The 21,979-nt window shown below is 35.3% G+C and overlaps 1 protein-coding gene across 1 annotated transcript in view; it reads right to left on the reverse strand.

The window, feature by feature from the left end:
• LOC145292020 (dynein axonemal heavy chain 7-like) overlaps positions 1–21,979 on the reverse strand; it is a 475,961-nt gene that overhangs the window by 234,772 nt on the left and 219,210 nt on the right. Inside the window, exons 16-21 of the mRNA XM_080138024.1 lie at positions 11,520–11,656; positions 9,408–9,543; positions 5,250–5,513; positions 3,885–4,033; positions 2,249–2,522; positions 751–857 (exon numbers count right to left, since the gene is read on the reverse strand). Of these exons, the coding sequence (XP_079994150.1) occupies positions 751–857; positions 2,249–2,522; positions 3,885–4,033; positions 5,250–5,513; positions 9,408–9,543; positions 11,520–11,656 (1,067 nt within the window). The remainder of the gene's footprint in view (positions 1–750; positions 858–2,248; positions 2,523–3,884; positions 4,034–5,249; positions 5,514–9,407; positions 9,544–11,519; positions 11,657–21,979) is intronic.

Here is a 21,979-nt window from a genome sequence, read left to right on the forward strand (position 1 = left end):
TCCATTACCTTGTACTGAGATCAGGATGTGATTCGAATGATGCTTAAATACGACTGGCTTGAATAGCTACCCTCTTTCTTTCTCCACTTTGTTGGTATAAGTTCTTCTCTTCATTTCCAAAAGCAACTTAGACTTTTCACAATGAAAATTGTTTTAAACCCAACTCTAACAAGCTGATGCAAACGTAAAAATCTCTATAAAACGAGGAAACAATCAGTGTTCTCTACAGATTAAACCTAGCGCACCTCAAAAGACACAAGAACATATGCTCAGCCCTCCCCCTTCACGAGGTGACAACAAGAAAGGAACTCTTCAACTCAATCACCTCTACACACCCATTTACAGAACAAAGTAGATCAACAAAGTGCAACGCTGCTTAATACTTACACATGCATAAAACTCATAATTCACACTAATACACCACATTTGCTGAACATTTTTGGATAAAATAGAAAAATACAAGTAAAAACCAGTGCGTACTGAGGTGTCAACAAAGAAAGCAAAACAAGAAGAAAGAAACAATTGAAAAAGACTAAAGCAAAACATTGACCGTATGCGTACATGCCATTGTCATTGTAATTCGGTATTATTCAGCTAAGCTACTGTTCAGAGAAGCTGGAGAAACATACAAGCTTATTTGAATCTTCCCTTTAATTAAATGAATCTGATTTTCATAAATGAATGCATACAGGGGTGAAGTGTGATCCTTTCATAAATCTTTCAAAGAAAGATCGAAAAACAAATACTTACCGAGTTGGGTCCTTCGTTTCAGATAATATTTCAAGTAGTTCTTCATTTGATAAGAAGAAAAAACGAGGAAAATAGAGTCGCTTTTTTTCCAAATATTCATTTAGTCCCTGATTGAATAGAGAAAACTTGCTTAAATGTTAAACTCCAAATTTATTCAATGGAAGTCATTTTAATTATGATATTAAGCTAATATAAATTACAGATTATCGCTGTAATAATAAAACTATTAAAATAGTTTGATATGTGTACTTCTCGCCTATATGTAACTTTCATAAATACATATAGAATTATTTCATTTATTTATTATTACTCTTTTCTCTATAACCTTCCCCTAGCAATATCTTTCTAATTACAGATAAATACAATTCATAATAAAAGAAAAAACATCCATGTAAAACTTTGATCAACAAATTGCTGGAGTTTGAGAATAACAATATGGTTACCCATCTTAACAGTGGGTCATTTGAGATTTAATGAAAGAAATAGCAAGACTAATTATAACGAGCAACGAAGACAAAGTTTAAGTTGGAATTAATTGATAGACAAAATAAAAGGTGAATATTCTTAACACTTATGAAACTTGTTGTATGATGTGAAAATGTTAATTTTAAAATAATTTTTAAAAAATTACGCGTCTGTAACTGATTTACACGAGCCAATAAAAAGCAATTGCACCTTTAAACTTATTGAATGTTTAAACTATTATACATTTTCAGTTTGACAGGAGAAGGAAACGATCATTGTAAACTGAAACTGAAATATTTCTCTATAATGGTTGAGAGATTATCACAAATAATCTTTAAAATTGCATCCCGTTATTATTATTTACTCACTAGGAGTAATATATAAAATATTATTATTTACTCACTAGGAGTAATATATAAAATATTATTATTTACTCACTAGGAGTAATATATAAAATATTATTATTTACTCACTAGGAGTAATATATAAAATATTATTATTTACTCACTAGGAGTAATATATAAAATATTATTATTTACTCACTAGGAGTAATATATAAAATATTATTTACTCACTAGGAGTTCTTGCATGTCATTATCAGTAATCACTCACTGGCAACAACAGATGCTGTTCCCTATAGTTTGAGTTACGACAAGTCTCTCCAGCTTTCCGGTAATTTCCTCTGCTTTTGATACTCATTGCAAATCTTTCTGCATTCATTTTACCAGAAATCTAGTTATAAGAAAATCAAAATAGCTCAGTTCATAAAACACCAGACTAAAAATCTCAAGGTTTTGGTTTCAGTTTCCGCTCATGGTATGTACTTTATTTGCTTGGAATTTATTATTTAGTATTAATGCAATATTTTGCATTTCTAAAAGAAGGTAAGATATTCGTTTGCAAAAATTGTGATTGACAGACAGGTAGGTAGACATATACAGAAAATGCCCCTTATATTATGAATGAGTACGCCATTTTTCTCGCACTGGAATGATTATTTCTTCAATTTTTGAGAGAAGTTTAGTCAACTCACTTTTTGGATTAATTCCAATAATTCATTTGATTTTTTAAATTTTTCAAGAATTTTGTCAATTTCCAAAACTGCCAAAACATGCTTATCAGCCATTGCAGCTTTCATAATCTCTCGCCAATTCTTGTCCACAGTGGAAAATCTACGCCCTTCTTCAGGCATTTGAGCCATGATATCTGGAGAACTAAAAATGGGCTCAAGGTAAAGCCAGGTCACTTGAACTTTGAGCCACTCATCCAAGATATCTTGTAAACGAATCATCTTTTGTTCCCAATCCCTGAAATAGTACATAAAATATTCAACAATCAATTACACTTATTAATAATCAATTACACTTATTAACAATCAATTACACTTATTAACAATCAATTCCATTTCGTGTAACTAACATGATATCAATATTATCAGCTTACTGTTTTCATCTTGGATATTATTCTCACAAATTTCAGTCGATGTGACCTTCAGCCTTGTTCAAGTGCATCGTATCAAACTCGAGAATCTGCACAAAATTTCGAATAGAACTCTTCATGTAACGCATGGGCAGGCTTTTCTTATTCTATCACCTATTACTGGATAGAATTCTTAAGTAATTTTAAATTATATTCTTAGTACTGAGGATTGAAACTTCGACCTTCAAAAGACTGTCAGTTAACACTTTATCCATTGCAACACAAGTCCACACAGATTAAATATAAAGATTCTGAAGTTTGATACACCTGAAAAAGATCGAAGGTTCTATGGGCGAAATATCCAAGATAAGAATGATCCAAATCATACAAATTATCTCATTTCAAAAACTGCAAAACAATATAATAATCAATTATTGCAAAGCACATGATGAAAAAGAAAATATACATAATTGTAAAATTTGAATAACATTTGAAATCTTATTCCACAATATATACTGACATTGGAATTCAGTTATATTTTTAAGACCAAGGACACACATCATGATAAATGTCAGTTTATGTCAGTGATATCACACTTATTAATAACAGTTGTTCGAAATAAATTCAATTTTTTAATATTTTTATTTCAGAAGCACTTGAAGTGCTTAATGGTTGTTTCCGTTTATTCTGTGTAAGTTTGAAATATAAACAACTGGAAAGCATCAGAATATTAGAAAAGAGAGACCTGTATCATGATGATTTATGCCAAATTAAAAATTTGTGCTTCTTGAATACCTTGAAGGCCATGAGATGTGAACTGAATAATAGTTATGGAGATATGGAAGTAACTTGCAGAAAACACCATAAACACTCTGTGTCTGCACAACGAAATTCATTGAGAAACAGCAAAAAATAGTGTAGCAAAATTCATTGAGGAATAGCAAAAAAACCATGCAACAAAATCTAGGTGAGTCCATGCAAATCTTGGCAAGAGGGATGGGTATCAGAGTGGCGACTATAAAGAAAGTGTTGATATTAAAGAGCAAGGGCCAACTACTCACCACCAAGGCTCAAGAGTACTGGCTTTTGAAATTTAAGAAATTCATCACTGAGTCGAGTCAGGATACTCTAGTTTTTCTCAGAACCAATTGCACAACACACAGAACAATCTTAACACCTTGTATTAAGGATAGATATAGAAGAAAGAGAAAAGGAAATAATAGGGAGAGAGGAGGTATGATTTGTCTCACCTCATTTCTGCTTCAAAAGGCTTGATGAAAGGTGATCCCCTCATGGTCTGAGTTTTGACTATGTGGTCATCAAGCAACAATTGAATATCATCAACTGCGGATAAGACATATGTGTCTGTTTCACGATAGGGAATCATTGTAAATTCTAACTGTTAAGAGAAAAAACAAATCATTTAGTCAAACATTACAACAATATTCAAGCATTTTAAACTCCCAAAAATAAACTATTACAAAAATATACGATTAACATTTTTTTAATTATAACTTAACTTAATCTTGGAAAGATAATTGGTACTAGTGTATTTACGACCGATACTGAAACCAATTTTTTGTCAGCATACATAAACTCACAGAATATATCAAAATGCTTAGCCAATCCAATTGCAGCAGACGACAATTGTCAATAGAGAATTGAATATAGTGTAAAATTAAGAAAATTGATTAGTGATCATAATTTTGAGTTTGGACAGACATTTCAGTCTTCGGAAGGAATTATTGAATTTTATCAAAAAAGAAAACGTATAGGTCAATTTCACCCTAATCCTTAAAAAAATCTTACCCAACCATAAGTTAATGGTTCAGGTTCTAAAATGCTAACCGGACTCTAACTTTACTCTAACCTAGTCGGTCAGCTTCAAAAGTTGTACCAGTAAAAAAAAAACAATCGAGGAAAACATGTTGTTGTTGTTTACAATTTTCTTCATAGAAAAAATACATATTTTTTCATTAAAATTATCATAGATGACTGGGGGTTTTTCTTGATTAAAGTTTTCCATTAATTTTTCCAATTTAATAACATCGTCCCAATCTTATTTTGATATCATGAAGTTTTATTTGGCTTTTTCCAACTGTTTATGTAAACTGCCAGAAATGCAGACGAAACCTCAGTTTCAACCGATGTCTTAAACATTTAAATGAAAAGACACTTTTTTACAATGTTTACTGCCAAATCAGTTTAAATCTGAAGTGTGCATTGAAACAATTTTTCTTGTAATGAAAAGTTGCTTAAATGTATAAGCAAATCATGAAACAGCTGATCCAAAATTGCTTACAAAAACAAGTTCTCAACATTAAATCAACGTTACATGGCAATTACTAACAATTAATATAAATATAAAGAATGAAATTGCCACAATTTATTTATTCAACTGATATAACGAATACACAAGATTAATTTTGTGAATCTTTTCTATAACGTTAAATATTTGATTGTAATCATCTTGGAATTGAAAAATGACTGTAAATTAGTTAATCATATTGAAAATAATTTTATAACTAATTGATACATTAGTAATTAATTAAACTGAAAACAATAAAACTAGCCCCACTCTCAATAGACAGAAAAAGAAAAAAAAAGACATTTACTGGTTCCCAGTCTGTTCTCATTTTCTCCATAGCTTTCTCCAGTGAGAATTCCTTGCTGGCAGATTCACTGATCCTTTCAAAGTTAGCAACAAAAGGTTCTAAATTCATGTCTACCAATTTGGACAAGCTGGAGGTTTCATCTGGTTTGAGAATGAAACCAACAATCTCCGAGATTTGCTCCCAGTGACGTTCACGCAATCCAGGGTTGAATAAAGTTTGCACCAACGGCATATGAGTCTTGAATTCCTCCACTTGTGATTTTGTCTAAAGACAATACAAGATGAGATTAGCACATTTTAATGTTACAAACCGCAAGAAACTTGAATTTGGACAAAGAGATTACAAATGTTTGATTACAATAAAACATTACAGACCAGCAAGATCAACATGCCTCACTTCTAGATCTCTTTCTGACAACGGTTCCCGATGATTGTACAACAAATGCCCACAGCCCACTCGGGAATGCTGACCATGCTGTGATAATGGTAAAAATCAGCCTAAATTCTCGCCCTAAAACTGAAGACCCACTACTCAAAACAACGAGGTATTACAAAAAGGCTGATAGGGAAGCCATCAGGGAACTCATCAGAGATGCCCCATGGCAAAATATCTTTACTCTTCCAGCGGAACAGTGTGCAAATGAGACCACTGAATAGTTCAAAACTGCAATTGAAGCACATGTTCCTGCACGGAAATTCTATAGCAAGCCCCACTCTCCCCAATGGTTTACTTCTGCTTGTGCAGCTGCCATTTGTCAAAGGCAGCATGCGTTCCACAGATTCGACCGACATAAGTCCATCTCAAATAAACAGAAGTATATAGAAGCTAGAAATAATTGTAAGAGAGTGATAGAGACAGCTAAGACAGATTACTCTGAAGCCACCAGAAAATGCATTAAAGCACAGAAATTAGGAACCCGGGATTTTTTTAAAATCTACAACAGCGTAGTAAATAATGGGGAGTCAACTATTCCCCCACTATCAAACAATCATGAGGTTGTTTGCACGGCAACTGACAAGGCTAATCTGCTTGTCAGTCGATTTGCCTCAAACTCCACACCGGACCTGGTACACCACGCCCTCCCTGATTTTCCTTTGTGAACAGATGCCACACTAGACGATTTGAAAATCACCCCTTCTCAGGTACATGCTATTATAAAAAACCTAGACACCTCAAAAGCATGTGGACCAGATCTCATCCCGGCTGTGCTATTAAAAAAATGCGGAGGTTGCTCCAATTTTCTCCAAACTTTACAATAAATACCTTACCGAATCTTGCTTTCCCGACTGCTGGAAAACCGCTTCTGTGGTACCAGTTTTCAAGAATTCTGGCCTACTGAATTATCGCCCCATTAGCCTCCTTCTGCTTTTCGACAAAATATTTGAGTCCTTAGTTAATCAAGCCCTAGTCCAGCACCTAACAGCTGCTAAACTCCTGACTGACAAACAATATGGATTCAGGCAAGCCTGTTCAACAGCAGATATCTTAACTGTAGTTTCTGAACGTATATACCGTTCATTGGACAAAACAGGGGAGGGTAGAGCGGTAGCCTTGATATATCTAAGGCTTTTGACAGGATATGGCATGATTGTCTTCTAAGGAAAATTAGATCATATGGAATCACTGGAAGAATTCATAATGTAATTAAATCCTTCTTAAGTAAGAGAAAAATCCAAGTTGTCCTCAACGGTCGTACATCTAAACAATATGACATAAATGCGGGAGTACCTCAGGGGTCTATCCTTGGACCTCTATTATTCCTGATATTCATAAATGACCTGTCTGATAAAATTGTATCGGAAATGGGTATATTTGCCGATGACACCACGCTCTATAACAGATATGAGGGGAAAGCAAATGAACACATATCCAAGGAAATGGCAGAAACACTAGAGGATGACCTCCAATCTGTAGTGGAATGGGGACAAAAATGGTTGGTCACATTCAATGTTGCTACCTGCTAGCTTGTTTCCTTCAATAACTACAAGAAACCTTCTCTACCACCAATAACAATGGCCAAGAACACATTGCCTGAAAGTACTTCATTTAAACTCCTCGGCCTAACGTTTACAGGGAATATGAACTGGAATAGATACATTGAGAGCATTTCCAAGGCTCCCTCTACCGTGCTAGAAAACTACTTACGCCTGAAAGTATCCTGTACCTCTATAAGGCTACCATTCGCCCATGTATGGAGTACTGTTGTCACATCTGGGCTGGTGCATCTGCTGCTTGTCTCTCGCTTCTGGGCAGGGTTCAAAAGAGAGTCGCCAACCTGATAAGTCCTGAACTGTCATCTAGGCTTCAGCCTCTGTCCCATCGACGAGATGTTGCATCCCTCTGCCTGTTCTACAAATACTTTAATGGTGAATGCTCTGACGAATTGCAAACACTTGTACCTCCTCGACGTAACTATCCCTGACAAACACGACAAGCTAGTAAGTCTCATCCCTTTACAGTAGAGATCCCTAGGTGCAAGAAAGCCTTTTACTCCAATAGTTTCTTCCCCAGAACGACAGGTCTTTGGAACTCCCTTCCGGGATTCTGCTTTCCCAACTGTACTGATATGCAGAAATTCAAGTGTAATGTGAACAAACATCTTTCTACTCATCTCCCTTCATAATGCCCATGCAAATTAAGTCCCTGATAGTAGCCCCCTGCTTCAAAGTGGCACTGTGCCTTGTTTGGGGTGAAAATTGAATAAAAATTAAAAAACAAAAATGTGATATAAAAGATATAATACTAGCTGAAGTACACATCTATACATGGGTTTTCAACTTTTCGTTTTCTACATACAAACTTATTTTATAATTTTAAATTGTAGTAAAAAAGATTTTACCTTTTTAATTTTATATTTTATTCAAATAAAAACAATTATAAATTAGTCAGAACTAACTATATAAAATTTACTGATATTCAAATAAAAACAATTATAAATTAATATAACTAACTAAAATTTATCGATAATTAAGATTTTTAATAAATAAAAAAAATATAATTTTAAATTGTAATAAAAAATTACTCTATTTAATTTTATATTTTATTCAAATACAAATAATTATAAATTAATGATAACTAACTAAATAAAATTTATTGATAATTAAAATTTTTAATAAATAAAAAAATTAAGAGGACCAAAAAAGATTCTCTTTTACTTACATTACAGACTTACAAAAGATACCACATTTCCATGATCCAAAAAAGTAACTTTTACCTATATCGAATATTACCAGTAACCACATGTTATCAATTAATAAGTTATAGGTCAGAAAGCAATGCTAGATTGGATACTAACAAATATTAATCTTAAAGGTCATTTCAAGGTTACACGGTGAAAATTCAAAGTTGTTCTACTATAGTAGAAAATGCTTTAAAACACCCTAATAACATGAGAAATTTTTTATATAGAGTGAAGCCATTTTGGCTTATAAAAGCATGTAAAAAAAGAAAGTGGGGCAGACTAGGCTGAAGTCAAAATTATGGTCAAGAAATAGCAAGAGGGAAATAAGATAAGTAAAATTGTATATATAAGCGAACTAAAAGATTTTAATACTGAATGAAAACCTATGCCTAGAAATATTAATTATATCACTTAAGTTAATTGGAAAAATATGACTTTAAAATAAAGTTCTCATAAAACATTCACATTTTTGTGGCTGAGAACATTAGCAGCATTGTAGCCTATCAGCCATAGTTTTTAATCATTTTGAAATCAGCAACTGATCGACATATCAGCCATATCGCAACTATCATACCTTTTGCACAAGTATTAGTGCATAAATGACCATGACAGATTTGCAGAAATTTGAATGCGGCATAGCTAAGTCCATAACTTTCATCAGTTGACCTCTTGAAGTGAAGTCTAATTTTTACTTTGAAGACATTAAAATACAAGTTTTTTCCCCACCTTTATGCAATAAAGAAAATCCTTTCTTTTCAACAATAAATATAATCTTTAAAAAATGTACAAAAAAACTGAATACGATTTTTTCCCTATTTGTTGTAACGAGTATGATCATTTATATATTCCTTTATTCTAAAAAGTTACAGGAAATTTATATTCAATCTCAATTAAAATTTAGAAGTTCAAAAGATGCAGACACATGTATAAAGGTTTTTTTCTTAAAAGTATAAAATTGGGCTTTCTACCCCACTTACCTTTTGTGCAATTTTCTTGGCTGCAGCGACATCTTCAAATTGTTTTTCCAATTTATAAAGACTTCTCCATACATTTCCAACCTCTTGCTCAACAATATCTGGATTCACACCAGACATTGGTCCATCCATCCATAAACTATCAAAAAAAAGAAGAAAATTAGTATCTAATAGAATTCACACATTACTAAAGAAAACCAAATATTTTACCCGAAAGGAATTTATCACAGCTGCATTTTAGTTTGAAAATATTTACTCTAAACGTTTACATATTTTGTTACATTGCTAAAACAAATTTAAATATATTTTATCAGGGATTTGACCAACCCTAACTAGTGCATCATTTTGAAGTGGGACTAAAGCAGTGTTTTAAAAAGTATTTACTGATAAAAATCTAAAAATGGTGAGTGCATATCTATTGCACTTGAAATCCTAAAGTAAAATCAAGTGCCACTGATTTTGACAATTTCTTTAACTAAAGGAAATAATTAGAAAAGAGTTATAATTCTCGATTCTGTGCTCTCCAGCAAAATACAGCTGTTCTTTGAAGAATTCAGAGACTTTTGCAAACATTATGGAACAAAACGCATCATGAAGAACAAGGAGCTTGCTAGATCAGCCAGGTAGAAGGTTAGGTTATAAAAATTATCTCTCTTTTACACAGTTTTATTAAATTCATTATCTGAGAATGGAAAAAATATGGCAGAAGACAAGACAGGCAAGAAGACTATTGATCATGCAAAAAAGACAGCCATGGCAACTCTGGAATAACAGCAAAGATTTGTGTGGGAGAATCTGTTCACAGGATAGATATTAGTCATGAATTGTACAAATCTAATATTTATAGTAGAATCATTGTTGAAACGAAGTTCCGTGTGTAGTTTGCCACAAGCTATGTGAGAAAAACAGCAAACATGTAAAAGAAATTGCTCTGGTCAGATATGACCTAAATTGTGCTTGTTGGAATGCTAACTACTTAATGTAGCAGAAATCTATCAATGTATATTGTCCCAAGAAAATAATCCATACAGTGATAAGATGATCAAAGGCTATGCCCAACTTTAATTAAGAATTTATGAAAAAATATGAAATTCTTGCTCAAAGATGGTTTATTTCTAACCCGCACAAATTCGACAACACTATCATAAGGCCACAAACTTAAACGAACTCTTCGAAAAAGAAAATCCTAAAACCATTCTAAATTGCCAAAAAAGAGCAAATTTTTATCATAAAATATAAATACCATCAAATAACAAACTGTATCATAGCATTGCCCGAATATACCCAACGAAAATCTACTCTGAAAGTATTTAAAAGTTTAAATCCTATATACAGCATTAAATTAAAGATTAATAAAAAATTAAAGAAAGTCAATATGCTGGTAAAACAAACAAATAAACATTTCTAATCTCTTAGATTAACAAATTTGGTAGAGACAAAAAGATGCAGAATACTGCATATATTGTAATTGCAATAATAGGTGGTTTGGCAAAATATTGATTGCAGTATCAGTTTGGGGGTTATTTAATACTGGGATACAATATTATATCTATTAGGTTTATTACATATCGTTATTGTTTTAAGGATAGAGGGCTATTTATAAATCTAAGATATATTGTGTATTTTGCGCCTTCAGTGTCGGGTGTATATTGTGTGGTGAAAAAACTATTTAAGTCAATTTGAATTCCGGTTGGTAACGTTACAAAATGTGCAAAATTTCAAAGGGAAATAAATACTTATGCAAGGCACCTGTTTTGATTATAATTTGTAATGCAGCCATTGTAATACAATGGCATTAAATGAAATTGACGTAAAAGAAAAGACAACACTAGTTACGTCTCTTTTCATTGTTTTTTCAATTTAGATTAAATATGACGAAAGATTACATTGTGTTTTTTGCTTGTATAGAATTAACTTTTCAGGTCAGACTTACGTCATCACTTCTTTGGAAAAAATACTGAATAATAAACATTTTAATTTTTTGTTTTAGTTTTATTTTAAAATACGAATTTCAATGAATTTTGTTATTGGTAGACCAATAACAAAGTTCAGAGTTTGTACATGTTTAACCTGAAATTATGAAATATAAAAACCAAAGTGTTTAAAATATCATACATATGCTTATCTCTAAATTCCACTGTTGTATCATATAGGTTTACATATGGTTTTAAGGTTGACACAATTTGTTGCCTCTGTGGATAAGATGTCAATTCCCAACCAAATGCTTCTTCCTCTGTATTAAACGCATCAATCTGAAAGATAAAATTAAATTTTATATACTTCAAATAGTATTACTGACAACAATCATCCTCCACACTCCAGGAAAAAGCTAAAACACATGTGTATGCGATGAAGAATTTAATGATGTATATATATATATATATATATATATATATATATATATATATATATATATATATGAATAAACAAAAGCAAAATTCAACTCACGGTGATTCGAAAACATTTGTGCTGCATATGAAACATACAAAATGGAATCGAAAAATATTGTGTCTATTTTCCGATGCCAAAAACGATTCCTTTAATTATTTTTTTATTTGATTTTTTTAAAACAAAATCTTCCACTGCTGGTAGTAATGATAAAATTATAAATATTTATTGATTATGAATTATCAGTAAAACTAAAATCTATAGATAAACTCCACCAAGTTAGTTTTTATGTTTGAGAAAATATATCTACATTTAACATGTGTTTTTAAGGTAACCAGGAAAAAAATAATAACTCTACAATTAAATATTTAATTTAGAGATTTATAAAGAATTGGAATTGTAAATTTAGTACGGAATTGGTAATTGTATCAGAATTGGGAAAAATATTGGAATTGCCCCAATTTTTATTTTCTTTAAGTAAACATAGTTATATCTTGCTACGATGTGTAGACCATTTCGATCATTATTGATCTCATCAGGCAAGAAAAATATTGAAAATTAAAAAAAATAGAAAAACTAGTAAGTACTATATTGGTCTGGCAGGTAATACTTTCAAGGAACGATTCAGAGGTCACAAAAGTTCATTTGAAAATCCTAACAGTAAAATAAAAACGTCACTTTCAGTATACTATAAAGAACTCATTAGAAAAATCTGACACAATAGAATATTTTGAAAAAAGCTAAAACATGTTCTTCTCTTAGCTCCCCATGTTACTTATGTCTTACTGAAAAATTATTTATCACAAGACAGAGACTAATTATTCAATAAAAAACAAGAAACTTCCATAAACTGCACATATTATAAAGAACATCTTCTTAGCAATTTTAATATCATCCCATAATTTACTTATACTATGAATAACAAAACAAAATTATAATTTAACTAGAACCCACACACGCACACACACACACACACACACACACATATATATATATATTTATATACAAGCACACACACACATACACACATATATATATTTATATACAAACACACACACATACACACATATATATTTATATACAAACACACACACACACATATATTTATATACAAACACACACACACACACACACACACACATATATATATATATGAGTGCATTAGATGTATGTTTATATATATATATATATATATATATATATATATATATATATATATATATATATATATAAACATACATCTAATGCACTCATTTAGTTAAATATCTCAATCGATTTGATCTACCTCTGATAATTGAATAAACCCATAATACCATTTACCTACTTAAACTAAGCCAACCTAATTACTAAATCACCTTCAATAAAATATATGCCTAAATTTCTATGCATTTTCTCCTAACATCTTCATGTGGTACCATTATACAACATTGAATATTTCCACTTTTTCCTTTTTTTTTAGTACTCAATATATGGATCTCAAGAGTTAACTAATCTTCTCCCCTAGCATATATTGGGAAATACTTAACTATCTGAATATCCCTAACAATTAATTGTACTAAAACCAATATAATTTAATTAATAAATCTCTCAAATGAACTCTCAAATGAATATAGAATTGTTGGAACAAACAATTGCAAAAATTTATAAAGATAAATCAGATTCTCAAAAACAGTATAGTATTTTAGTATTTTATTTAGATAAGGCTACCTAACTAAAGGAATCACAAGTGATTTTAAGTAGAATCTTGGAAATTTCAGATAACCCCTGAATAACGGTTAAGATTGGGATCTCCTCCTTTTATATAAAAAATAAGCATAATATATATATATATATATATATATATATATATATATATATATATATATATATATATATATATGTATGTATGTATGTATATGTATATACATATAAACAAATGAAAAGTTAAAATAGATACAAAATAAAAATAAATAAATAAATAAATTTAATTGGGCTATAACAAAAAGTATATTAAAAAAATGGAGTTTAATTAAGCCACTAAAAAGTAGATTAAACCTTATAAAACTTGTCCTAAGATTCTAAACATAAAAACATTGAACGAGTTCCTTGAATGTGGAGACAGACGGATCGATACTGACTCAAATTCGGTGAACTGCTTCTAATTGATAAATGCATCCCACCTCCACAATCTACCTAATTCAAATTGTCTGAAATATTGTTTTCCGACCTTCCCATGTCCCTTCTCATTTATATTCATTTGTATCTCTTCCCGTTTCTTTTTTTATTCCTTTTTCTTCTTCCTTTAACTGGCTGCACGAACTCCCTCCCTCCAAAGCTTTTCCCGTTCACACTTTTTCTTTCACACCCCTTAATCTTTATACATCATCCCCACTAACAAATTTTTGTAACTTCCCTTCTTTTCTTAACAGAAAACAGCAGTAAAAGTTATGCTTTCAACTTCATATCATAAGATCTTTAAACCATGCTACACATTAGACATGGCAAAATATTTCCTCCTCTTAAATTAAAAAAAGTTTTTCTATTTTTTTTAATTTTTAAATTTTTTCTTGCCTGATGAGATCAATAATGATTGAAACAGTCTGCACATCGTAGCAAGATATGACTATATTTACATAAAGAAAATAAAAATTATAAATTTGCTCTCTTTAATTGAGCACTATCAACAACTCTTGTTAAAATTCAATAATTCTAATCTTTTGAATATTTTCCACCGGGAATATATATATATATATATATATATATATATATATATATATATATATATATATATATATATATTTCTGGCTCCTTGGACAAGGAAGAGGTGGATGACAAGAAGGAGACCACAAAGAACTCATTTCTCCCTTGTTCATCCAAAGACAAGAAGAAATAAAAAAAAAAAATGAGGGTGAGAAAGAAGTAATCACAGCCCACCATGTACATGCACCCACCCAAACACCAGAAAATTGTACTGTACACACACTACCAACACTTAACCCCAGAACATCCACATAAACACACGCTGTAAGAACTGGTCCCATTATCAGCACCAAACTCCAAACCAATCAAAACAGACACCAGCACACACACCGATCACACCTCCTAAGTCTCTAGGAACCAGGGAAGAAGATAAGCCAATCGCCATCTCCTTCTTACCTTCAGAAAAGAAACAAAAACCTCCCCTTCAATTCAGGGGAGGATATATGAAAGATTGACCCCCTGTCTGTTGGCAGAAGAGAAATCTGAAGCCACTGCTGCACACCTGGCAGATAGGGGACAAAGACATACAATCCCCCACCAACTTCCTGGATGCCACTCTCGTGACATCCTCTATCAGGTCGCTGGTCATCTGCAAAACCCCAGTTTAGCTGCTCCCTTTTTTGTCCTTCAGTCCTCATTTCCAATGAGTGATTTTTCTGACAAAGGGTGAAGAAAAAGCTGCTTTCTAGGTCGGTAGTACTTTGTAAACAGTAGCCTTAGATGTCGGAAAATTTCTGTTTCTATGTCTATCCTTGTGGTCATGTCACTAGTAAGGGTGCTGGAGGTAAACGTTTCATCTGGGCTGACGTTACCCACCTGATAGTCAGGGACCCGAACCTTGGATTAACCACTAAGGAGTCTGTCCTATCAGCAGGTGCAAAGTACCGGGGATGCTGTATTGCCATTTGGTGAATGGATTCTGGACCATACAGTAGTTTCTGGTAGGGCTTCTCGATGCCATACTAGTGGGTAATTATTACGGCTTTACCTTATGTGCCACAAAAAAAAAAAAAAAATTTCTTGTCTTTTTCTCTCTTATTTTCCCTCTCTGTCCTGCTCCAACCAAGTCTACTGATTGACCACATCCTGTCTGCTCATCCTTCGGCTAACATTCACATTTGCGGTGACTTCAATATCCCTAATGTGGAATGGCTGACCCACTCAAATAAAACCGATGATGAGGGGAGGTTTTGTCATGATTTTGCCAGTTCCTATGACCTCACTCAGATTGTTCACAAACCCACCCGTGTGCCCGATATACCCGGTCAATATGCAAGCCTTCTAGACCTTTTCCTCACAACTTCCCCTGAGCTGTGTTCATGTTCCGTTCTATCTCCTCTGGGATCCTCTGACCATTCTGTTGTAGCAGTTAAGATAAAAATGAAATGTAATAAGTCTTCAGACGTACCTCTCCACTGTACTGTATACTGATACTCTATAGCTGACTGGGATAGCTTCCGTACATTCATATCTGACCTACCTCTGCATTCCATATTTAAAAAGGATGTGTCCTCTATAGTATCAGACCTGACCGAATCGTTAATTGCAGGCATAGACCGATTCATATCATCCAAAAAATTCCAACAAAAACCTAACAGCCAGCCATGGTTCTCCCCTGAATGTGCTGCTGCCATCGCGCACAGAAATCACTTTTTCCATAGCTACCAACGTAATAGATGTACTGAGACTAAAGCTGCTTTCAGGACTGCCAGCAACCACTGTAAAAGAGTAATAAAACATGCAAGAGAGCTATATGCTCAGTCTGTTAAATCCAAAGTAGCTGAGCAGCGGCTTGGTTCCTACCAGTTCTGGCAAATAGCAAACAGGATCTTGAACAGAAGCGTGCGTTCTATCCCAACTATCATCAATGGACCTGAGGTCATCTCGTCAGCCTCAGACAAGGCCAGACTATTTGCCAAGAACTTTGCAGCTAATTCTACCCTATGCGACAATGACCATCAACTCCCTGCATTTCCTCCTATAACAGACAACAAACACGCTATGCAACATACAAATATCTATGCGTGATGTCGCCAAGCTAATCAAGAACCTTGATTCCAGTAAAGCAACTGGCCCTGATGGCATTCCAGTTATAGTGCTGAAAAAGCTCCAACCAGAACTTGCCCCCATACTTACAAAACTGTTTAAGCGTTGCCTCAAGGGGAAGTGCTTTCCAACACCCTGGAAAACCTCATCAGTATGCCTTGTATTTAAGAATTCAGGTGAAAAGTCATCTCCCTCTCAGTACAGACCAATAAGTCTCCTGTGTGTCATGAGTAAGTTGTTGGAATCCATATTAATTAAAGAAGTAGTCAACCACCTCAACAGAAACAACCTTCTTAGTGACATGCAATATGGTTTCCGCTCTGCAAGATCTACAGCAGATGTGCTAACGGTTATATCTCATAGGATTAGTGAATCTCTTGACAAAGGTTTCCTGTCCAGGGAAATTGCTCTTGACATATCAAAGGCCTTCGATAAGGTATGGCATAAGGGCCTACTTCACAAGATTTCCAGCTACAGTATTACTGGAAATGTTTTCTCAATCATTAAATCATTTCTCTCTGATAGGTTCATAAGAGTAATGGTTGATGGGCAGAAATCAGAGGCCCACAGTATTAATGCTGAAGTTCCCCAGGGGTCCATCGTGGGCCCAACTCTCTTCCTGATCTATATCAATGATCTCCCAAAACACATACTTAAATCATTCGTTGACATCTATGCTGATGACACGACCATCTATGGCAACACATCAAAGGCTGTAAATGACAAAGTTCTCTCTAATTTTATCTCCTCTGATCTTGAGCGCATGGTACAATGGGGGAAGAGGTGGCTGGTCACTTTTAATGCATCCAAAACCAAGCTTCTATCTTTACATCATCAACGCTCTGATCCCCATTTGGCATCAATTGAAATGGATGGCTCTCGTCTTGGGGAGGTTCCATGTTTTGACAAGCTTCTAGGTTTGACCTTTACTCCTGATCTGAAATGGAACACGTACATCAAATCTGTTGCAAGGGACGCTGGGAAAATGGTGGGATCCTTCTACCACTCCAGAAGATATCTCACTATTAATGCAATTTTCTATCTGTATAAAAGCCAAGTACGTCCAAGGATGGAGTACTGCTGCCACATCTGGGCAGGAGCTGCTAAAATAGCCTATCCTGCCTTGACAGAGTACAAAATAGACTTTGTGGTTTAGTGGGGGATGCCCTTTTCTCTTCCCTACAACCTCTCTCCCACAGAAAAGACGTTGCGAGCCTGTCTTTTTTATCGTTATTTCCATGGCAGGTACTCGTCTGAGCTCCAATCCCGCGTCCCACCTCGCCAATCTTTCACAAGATTGGCCCCCTGGCTGAAACTACTGTCAATAATTTTCCCCACTCTTTATCTGTGCCTAAATCCAAACGTAGATTCCATGAGCAAAGCTTCTTTCTTAGAACTACACGCCAGTGGAACTTTCTGCCGCTTGCCTGTTTCCCACCTGACTACAACTTGGATGTCTTCAAGTCCAACATAAACAAACTCCTGACAAACCGCTTCCTTAAGTAAGACACTCTATCAAAACCCCCAATACTAATGATTATTACAATACTATCTCATTGATTACTGTACACACAATAACCCTTATCCCTGAGTGGCCTTCAGGCCTTGATAAGTGGTGACCCCCCAAAAAATATTGGAGGCCACCAGGGAGGCATTTTGGGAACGAAATTAGTAAAAAACAATGACCCTTCTCTGGAAGAACTCTTAACCCAATGCAAGGGAAGGGTCCCAATCGTGGTATATTTGTCACTGTACCAGGCTCTTAAATTAACATACCCCCTGGACGTCAACCGCATTGCACACAGTGGCCAAAACATCAGGGAGTTAACCATACTGAGCATAGTGCATTGTGTTAACATTCTCTCACTGGAGAACTTTGGAAACATGGGCGAATCTGCTTAAGGTAAGTAACCATCATGGCTCTTAACATAGCAAGTCTGAATGCAAGGGGCTTGAGGTCCTCAAACTGAGCGGCTCAATTCTAGAGAGACCTCCTGTACCTAGGAGTGGATGTGGCAGTACTACAGGAGATGTACTTCATTTCATCTGTGGATTCTCAGGTGCTGACTAGAGATTACAATGTATTTTCAGCATATGAGAATCTGTGTCTTCCTGCTGGTGAAACACACCTTGTCTGCAATGCTAAATGTTGTTCATAGGGGTGACATGGGCAGGCTGATCGTGGCCATGTTACTGTCATCAAGTGCATGTTTTGAGGTTGTGGTTCGCTCGAGAGAGGATCTCCTTCCTCCGCAATCTCAACGCTTTTGCCGTGGATCCAAACCACGTAGTGTTAATGGGGGATTGGAACGCCATCCTTGACCCCAGTATAGATAAGGTAGGAGGGGAAGCTAGAGGGTTGTAGGGGTGCACAATCAGCCTGGCTGATCTGATGGCTAGATGTGATCTGGTCGACAGGTTCCACACCAAGCACCCGGGGCGAGAGATGTTGACCCAAACACCTTTTTGGATCGGATGTTAATTAAAATAGGTGATATAGAATTTCAGATTGTCCCATGTTTCACTGAATAGGGCATACAGACCATAAACTAGTTATGGCCCATCTGAATCTAGGGAATAGGCCCAAACTAAGTGGGTACTGGAAGTTAAATATCTCATTACTGGAGTTATAAGACTTCCAGGTAAAACTACCTAGGCTCATTCAAGAGTAAGGGCAGTTATAGGGAGTAGTTGGTGAGTTAACCTAAAAACTAAAATTACGAACTTCTTTGTAACATACTCTAAGCGCCTTGCAACAGATAAGGCCAGGACAAAGAAGCAGCTAGAAGAAATGCTAGCTAGGGTCATGGCTTTAGAGGATACTGTAGGTCAAGAACTAGCTAAGCAGGACCTTTGATGCAAGGTTAGCAAAGGCCAAGTAGTTAGGTCTAGACTTAGAAAAGTAGCCAATGAAGCCATGAACACCGATGAAGGGAGGTTATGTGTGGCTTGGATAAGTATATCGCAAGTGTCAAGCACCTGGACGGACGCACCCTGAGGTTGATTGGGAGATCTGTGAGGGATTTTGAGAACATTTTGAAGAGCAGTTCACACAACAGCCTGATCTCCCTGTCTACAAATTTGGTGACTATTTGGTTGACTCTCCCGGTCTTGAGGCAGTCAGAGCAGCTAGTTGTGAGGGCAGGGTAACAGGGCAGGAGGTCCTGACTGAAACAGGTCAGTTGCAACAGATCGCTTGGACTCGATGGTCTGCCTTACAAATTGTAATTTGAGGCTGTCACTCATGTTGATACCGATTCTGATGGATATGTTAAACTATTGGTTTGAAGAGGGTTCCATCCCACATCAAGTCCCAAGGGATTGATCACATTGCTGAGGAAAACGGATAAGCATAGCAGAGAAGAAGTAGACGATTGCAGGCTCATAACTCTGCTAAAGACAGAGCTAAAGATTTTGACCAAGGTTGTTATGAGTTGATTGAACCAGAGCAGAACTATGCTGTGAAGGGGAGATCGATTCAAATCAACTTGCACCTGATCCATACAATCTTAGAGGAAGAGATAGAAGACATCATGAAGCTGCGCTGATCAATTTGGATCAGTCCAAAGCTTTTGATAGGGTCGACCATGCCATTTGTTCTAGAAGCCACACAATTCAAACCGGGCTTCCACAAATCGATCTCCATACTCCATGCGCTGACAGCAGTGGTACAGATAAACAGAAAGCATTCAAAATCCTGGTCCATGCGTCTCCTCTGCTTTACATCCTTGTGTTAGAGCCGCTACTTCACAAGCTGAGGCGTAAGCAGGCAAGTCCAATCCTGCACAAGATTGCTCTGTCTGGTGGATTGAGAGTCAGAGTCTCCATGTTCGCTGATGACATCACGATCTCCCGATCTCCCTGCACATATGTCATGCTTCCAAGACATTGAAGCAGTGACAAAGGCGTTCACACAGAACCAAAATCAACCACAGCAAGTCAAGAGGTCTGTGGTTGGGGGTCTGGAGGGGTGCCAACACCCTTCATGCTCCCTTCAGCTGGATAGATGACCTGGTTCTGATCCTCAGCATGTGGTTCGAACAGGGTTTCCAGCTTGATAAGAATTGATCAGAGATAAATTAAAAGGTCGAAGCAATGGTGAACTCGTTGGTTCAAAGGAAATTATCCTTGAAGGATAGAGCAGAGGCGTGTGCCACTTTCCGTTCATCCTTTACCAACTGGCAGTACTTCCACTGCCTGCAAACTATCTAAAATCCCTGTTGAGCAAGCTGTCCTTGCTTCTTTGGGACAAGGGAAAACACTGAGTTCGTAGACAGGTCTGTGTTCAATGTCTGTGTGAGGGAGGCTTGGAATTGCTCAACTTGAGACGCCGAGAGGCTAACCTTCCTGAGTTGAACCTTGACAGAAGAGTCTGTGTGAGACCCCAACCACACAGTCACGGCACGTCAAAAGCCAAGGAGCAATATGCAGTTCTGGAGAGATTGTAGAGCTGTGCTAAGGAAACTCCCAAAATTCAGCAACCTTTCACAGCTTACTAGGAAGGAACTTTATCAGGAACTAGTGAGGAGGGGTCACCGACAACCCGCTCATCGAGCATTTGAGGTTATCAAGTTCGTCATCTCAATAACTCTGAGTTTTCCTTGACTTGGCGATTGGCTTGAAATGCATTGCCCTTCAATGTTATACTACACAGTGCCAGATTAATGAGATTGCATGACCCCTAGCCAAGGAAATGCTGGAACACATATTCTTTGAATGCATCAGACCCAGACGATACTGGGTGTATGTCAACGAGGTGATGGCTTGCATTGATCCCAACTGGACATTTCCTCTGTCATCCATAGTGCTGAGCAGCCGTGGGATAGGGAGAAACAAATGGTGTTTCTCGTGATCCTGACAATAGCCAGAATAATGATATAGATGCCGAAACTGCATGAGAAGTGTGGGGTTGAATTTTTTGCTGATCCGGATCTGATCTCCTTCTTCAAGCACAAACTGAAGGTAAAGATCAGATGTGATAGGAAAAGATTACATCCTGTAGTCTGTGACTGAAGATAGATTAAAATAGTGAGGCATACAGAGGCACCAAGTTGGGGGTTGTGTTCCCCGCCTTAACATGGCGAGCAGGGTTCCAGATTCTGCCAAACTTCATGCTACTAAAAGTGTTCAGATTAGGTTCTTAGCTAACCGAGTGAAAAACATCTTTTTATATAATTTTATTTTTACTCATAGTATATATATATATATATATATATATATATATATATATATATATATATATATATATATATATATATACTATGAGTGTATATTGTATTACAATAGAAAAATGTGAGTATGAAAAGTAATATGGTTAAGCTTAAACATAGAAAAGTAAAGGATTAGTTGTTAAAACTGGAATAGAAAATGACAAGATATTCTAGTAAAAAATATAATAAATT

The sequence above is a fragment of the Euprymna scolopes genome, chromosome 13 (genome assembly GCF_053919585.1).
Source record: "Euprymna scolopes isolate OS-2025 chromosome 13, ASM5391958v1, whole genome shotgun sequence".
NCBI lineage: Eukaryota > Metazoa > Mollusca > Cephalopoda > Sepiida > Sepiolidae > Euprymna > Euprymna scolopes.